Below are 6,000 nucleotides of genomic sequence, written 5' to 3'. Positions count from 1 at the left end.
GGGAGTATGAAAAGCATGTGTATCTACAGCACAACACATGCCACAAACGAAATGTGTTATCCATGTATCAATGACAGCGGTTATCAAAATATTTAAATCAATTTCCCAGTTTTCTATACTTTTAGGACACTTGTGTAGAATTAGGCTCAAGCCACATATGATGCTAAAACACAGCTGACTTTTCTGGTGATAAAAATAGTGTGTTTAAAAACATTTTCTGACACCAGTGTATTTTCAAAGTAGGGTTGACAAAACATCCCCACAAGCTCTATATTCCAGATTTTCAACCACTGTAACAAAATGGATGAACAATAAACCATAAGCTTTCACTGGCTTGAGGGAAGTACTGTCTACAGGGTAAATAAAGAGATTTCCCTGGTTAATGTAACTCTTGACTTAAATCAGGGTAAACGCAGGTACATCGAGAAGACTGAGCAAGAACAATATTTATTTTTGTAATTTGTACTCAAAGTTAAAAAAAACTACAGATTTTATTACGAACATTGAAAGCAGGCAAAGTTTAAAATAATATTCCATTACCATATGCACACAGTGAAATAAAAAAACAAAAAACTCTTGTCTTTCCCAGCAGAGTGAAGTTTGTCTAGTCATATTGCTATTTCCACAGGAGAAAATCTGCAGGCTTTAACTTGGTGCTCTACCATGCAGCCAACTATTCTGTCTAGAGTATTGCCACGCTCAAGATGCTACATCATACTGTGAATGTCTTCTCAAAGAACCTCTATGTTGTACTGGTCAGCATTAAGACAGTCAAGACCATACCAGAGATTAAGTTAATTGTCCTGCTTAATATTTTCTTTGTTTTCATCTCCTTGCTGCTGTTTTATATGATGGATGTCAATTTCCAGCTGGACAATTGCCCGTTCGATCTCATAGTTTTTGCTAACAAGGGAAACCCATCTAGAAGAAAAAGAGCAATTTATTATTTGCATATAACAGTGATAGCACACATGGAACCCCTTTCACTCGCAAGTAAACAAAGTTGTAAACATCTAGACTAAATGTAACTAATTAGGGAGGCAAAGTACTTTCCATAACCCCTCCATTACACCACTAGGGCAGAACTGTTAGAGAGGACTGCAACACGATATGGCATAGATTCATCAGTCAAACAATGCAGTAAAGAAAGAAATGTAGTGTGGTCTCAAATCAGAAAGCACTGGGAATGTGTGGTTTGGGCAGACTAATTATTGGAGTTTAAATGGCTTATGTTTGCTATATGTCAATATTTTAAACAAAATTAATATAAACCTGTGCCTCCAAGCCTCAGTTACTGGCACCCCGGTACACCCAAGAACTTACCAACAACAAGCACACCATACAGACAGAGTTAAAGAAATGGAGAAGATCAAAATGTCAGGAGGACCTTACCCTTCTGAAAACACTCAGATCCAACTATTGTTCCGTGATCAACACAGCTAACTCTACCTAGACCACAATCAACAAAGAATCAACAGAAGCAAAGTGCTCTTAAAGGATGTGAAATAGCGTGCCAATACGATCTCAGAACCTGCTACCTCACTGGCAGCTGGCAGATACAACAATATCTATCTCTTCTTCATGTAGAGAATCATTAAAACCAGATTCATCATCATTATCCACAATATACCCTACACCCAGGCACCACATCACAAACTGCCCATCCGTCAACACCATCTACCACAAAACCATCTCCCACAAAATCACCTTCAACATTCTGAACAGACTCAAAGCCTCCATATACCATCAAGAATCTGCACGGAGACACTCTCACACCCTTTATCCAGATTGTCAATGCGCTGTTAATCCAGAGCACCTTCCCGGACAGCCTCAAGACCAGACAGATCCTTTACCTGCTGAAAAAGTCGACACGAGAACCAGTTGTCTTTGCTTTGATGTCCATCCCTTTAACCAACCACCCCCCACTATTGAAAAATCATTAAGAAGGCAGTCGCCGCTCAGCAATAGGAACGTATCCGCAAGAATACGCTCCTTCAAGACTATCAACCATGGTTCACACCATGCTGCAGTACTGAAACAGCCATGCTCCAAGTAGTCGTGGCACTACTTCCTTAATAAAAATTTTTTAAAACACAGTCCTTGACTCTTGGTCCCACTCACTACTAAAAGTCTCTACAGCTTTTTACCCCATCGCCCATCTAGCAGTTTCACTCCTTCAAAACTTGCATGAGGTTCACTTATACGATCCTACATGTATACAGCCCTCTGACTTTTGAAATAAAATCATACATTTTTAACCGATCCACAAACCTGAACACATTCTCACTCAAAAGTATGGGCACGCTTCGCCTATCTTATACCAGTGTTGAACTCAAGGATATAAGAAAAGCAACCCCTAGCCCTCTCTGTATGGTGGCCATTTAGCTAGACCAGGAAGGCCCTCATCATTGTAGATTTTGTAGCTTTGTTTTCCCTCGTCCTCCCAAATAAAGTGTAAGCCCTCCTTGCCCAGAGGCTAGGGCTTTCTACAAATGAGAGTAATGAGTTGTCAGAAATTCTTAGGTCCCAACCTTCTCTGCTACATGGCCTTTATCTGAACGCACGTTTCATTCCGAAACATGCTTCCGAGCACTTATTTTGACCCCTGTGTTCATGCCCCCACTTGAAGGATCGCCCTGAAACTTTCCTTGCACAACTAGAATCACTGCCGCACTTTTTTTTGGAAACGTTCGTGAAGATTCACCGAACGGTGCCAATGATAAAGGTAAGTCAAAAAACACGGTTTCTATGGATAAATGGTCCCAACTATGACTACCTACTGGCAAAAGCAAGTAGGTTACATATACACATATATACATATATACAGGCCTCACTAGTTACAAGTTCAAGTTCAGGAATTTGTATAGCGCACTACTCACCCGGAGGGTCTCAAGGCGCTTGGGGGAGGTGGTGCATTATTTATCGAATAGCCAGGTTTTAAGTTCCTTCCTGAAGGAAATGTGGTTCTGGGTAAGGCGGAGGTGAGTGGGGAGGGAATTCCAGGTTTTGGCCGCCAAGTAGGAGAAGGATCTTCCTCCCATGGTGGATCTTTGGATGCGTGGAACTGCAGCGAGGGCTTGATTGGAGGATCTTAGTTGGCGGGTCGGTGAGTAGAAGGGCAGTCGTGTGTTGAGGCATTCGGGTCCTAGTTTGTAGAGGGCCTTGTGTGCGTGGGTGAGGAGGCGGAACGTTATTCTCTTGTTGACGGGAAGCCAGTGGAGGTCTTTCAAGTGACCGGTAATGTGAGCTTGGCGCGGGATGTCCAATATGAGTCTGGCTGATGCGTTTTGGATGCGTTGGAGTTTTTTCTGTAATTTGGAAGTGGTTCCGGCGTAGAGGGTGTTTCCATAGTCCAGTCGGCTAGTGACCAGAGCGTGAGTGACAGTCTTTCTTGTTTCGGTGGGGATCCAACGAAAGATTTTTTTGAGCATACGAAGTACGTTAAAGCAAGAGGATGAGACGGCGTTGACCTGTCTGGTCATCGAGAGGGAGGAGTCTAGGATGAAGCCCAGGTTACGTGCGTGGTCTGTGGGAGTGGGTGCCGTGCCCAGGGCCGATGGCCACCATGAGTCGTCCCAGGCAGAGGGGGGTGATCCTAGGATGAGGACTTCCGTTTTGTCTGAGTTCAGTTTTAGGCGGCTGTTTTTCATCCATTCGGCTACTTCTTTCATGCCTCTATGAAGATTGGTTTTGGCGGTGTTAGGGTCTTTGGTAAGGGAAAGGATCAGCTGGGTGTCGTCAGCGTAGGAGATGATGTTGAGGTTGTGTTGTCGCGCGATGGATGCGAGGGGGCTCATGTAAACGTTGAAGAGGGTGAGACTGAGTGATGATCCTTGTGGTACTCCGCAGATGACTTCGGTGGCCTCTGATTTGAATGGGGGGAGTTGGACTCTCTGGGTTCTCCCGGCGAGGAACGAGATGATCCAATCTAAGGCTTTTCCTTGTAAGGTCAAGTAGGATGAGGGCAACTGTTTCTCCGTTGTCGAGTAGAGTTCGGATGTCGTCTGTCGCTGCAATAAGGGCGGTTTCAGTGCTGTGTTTGGCTCGAAAGCCGGACTGTGAGGAGTCGAGGGAGTTGTTGGATTCAAGGAAGGCGGCGAGCTGTCTATTGACGGCTTTCTCAATGACTTTGGCAGGGAATGGGAGGAGGGAGATGGGGTGGTAGTTCTTGAGTTCAGAGGGGTCCGCTGTGGGTTTCTTCAAGAGGGCGCTGAGTTCGGCGTGTTTCCAGCTTTCTGGGAAGGTAGCGGAGTTGAAGGAGCAGTTGATGACATCACGGAGATGGGGTGCGATGATGGAATCTGCTTTGCTGAAGATGTGGTGGGGACAGGGGTCGGTTGGCGAGCCTGAATGGATGGAGTTCATTAGGCGGATGGTGTCTTCAGTGGTGATTGGGTTCCAGGCGTTAAGGGTGTTAGGTGGCGGTTTAGGTTCGGAGGTGGGTGGGGTGGATTGTTCTTTGGAAATGTTCTCAAAGCTGTTGTGTATGTCGGCGATTTTGTTATAGAAGAAAGAGGATAAGGAGTCGCAGAGTTCTTGGGAGGGAGTAATGTCGTTAGAGGCTGTGGTGGGGTTGGTAAATTCTTTGACGATGTTGAATAGTTCCTTGCTGTTTTGGGCGTTGTTGTCGAGTCGATCCTTAAATGCTGATTTCTTGGTGGATCGGATCAGTTGGTGGTGTTTGCGGGTGGCTGTCTTGAAGGTGGTCAGGTTGTCAGTGGTTGGGTTTTTTCTCCATGTTTTCTCGAGAGTACGGCAAAGTTTCTTGGATTTCTTAAGTCTTCGTTGAACCAGGGGGCTTTTTTGCTACCCTGTTTGGTTTGGTGGTTTTTCAAGGGTGCTAGTTCGTCAGTGCTGTGAGTGATCCATTGTTTGAGTTTGGTGGCCGCTTGGTTTGGGTCCGATGAGAGGGCGGGAGGGTTTTGGTTGAGCGAAGTGAGGAGTTGGTCGGTGGTGACTTTGTTCCAGTTTCTTAGTGGAATAGGTTGTGGGGGGTTGTGGGTCGAGGAGGTTTTATAGTTGAAGTAAACACAGCTGTGGTCCGTCCAGTGGAGATCTGTGGTGCGATCGAAGGAGATGTGCTTGCTGGAGGTGAAGATTGGGTCGAGCGTATGTCCGGCTATATGGGTGGGGGTGTCCACAAGTTGTTTGAGACTAAGATTGGCCAGGTTGTCCAGAAGGTTGGTGGTATTGCTGTCGTTGTTCTTTTCCAGGTGGAAGTTGAAGTCTCCCAGTAGTATGTAGTTCTCGGAGGCGATGGCATGTGGGCTGATGAAGTCAGTGATGTCTTCGCTGAATTGTTTACGGGTTCCTGGTGGTCTGTAGATGAGGGTGCCTCTAAGTGTGGTCCTGGGGTCGGTGTGGATCTGAAAGTGGAGGTGTTCGGCGGTTGTAAGGTTATCGTCGCAGCTGGTCGTGATTCTGATGGTGTTCTTATGGACGATGGCGATGCCTCCTCCTGTTTGGTTGGTGCGGTCTTTTCGGATGATCTTGTAGCCGTCCGGGAAAGCTGTGGCGATGTCGGGCGCTGAGGAGGCGTTCATCCAGGTTTCTGTAAGGAAGGCGATGTCCGGTGAAGCAGTGTCGAGTAGGTCCCAGAGTTCTGTGGCGTGTCTGTGGATCGAGCGGGTGTTTAGCAGGATGCACTTCAGGTGGTTAGGGTCGGATCTGTGTGAGGGGTTGGTGGATTTGGTGGGGGTCTTGGTGCAGGCGAACTTGCAGGAGTGGCAGGCGAAGGGGCCGTGGGTACGTCCTGGGGCAGCCTCGTAGCAATGTGAAGTGCGTCCGGGGTTAAGGGCTAGGAGGGTGGTGGTGTCGTATGTTATGCGGGATGAGTGTGGTTTGCGAGGGCCAGGGGGTCTGGCGCTGGGCACGGGCCAGGCGCGGACGGGCTTACCTTTGGCGCACCTTCGGCGCGACCGTTGCGCGTGGACGCTGCGCGTAAGTCCATCTGTCTAACATGGATAGTGGAGGGGGCGGAGCGTGGGAGGGTCAGCTGGG

General features: G+C 47.1%; 1 protein-coding gene across 1 annotated transcript in view; it reads right to left on the bottom strand.

Moving 5' to 3' along the window:
* Positions 1 to 428: 428 nt before the first annotated feature.
* BCAS2 (BCAS2 pre-mRNA processing factor) overlaps positions 429 to 6,000 on the bottom strand; it is an 87,768-nt gene continuing 82,196 nt past the window's right edge. Inside the window, exon 7 of the mRNA XM_078644391.1 lies at positions 429 to 921. Within this exon, the coding sequence (XP_078500517.1) occupies positions 795 to 921 (127 nt within the window). The 3' untranslated portion in view covers positions 429 to 794. The remainder of the gene's footprint in view (positions 922 to 6,000) is intronic.

The sequence above is a fragment of the Lissotriton helveticus genome, chromosome 5_1 (genome assembly GCF_964261635.1).
Source record: "Lissotriton helveticus chromosome 5_1, aLisHel1.1, whole genome shotgun sequence".
Taxonomy (NCBI): domain Eukaryota; kingdom Metazoa; phylum Chordata; class Amphibia; order Caudata; family Salamandridae; genus Lissotriton; species Lissotriton helveticus.
Note: the sequence above shows the minus strand (reverse complement) of the source record. Positions and strands in the feature narration are given on the sequence as shown.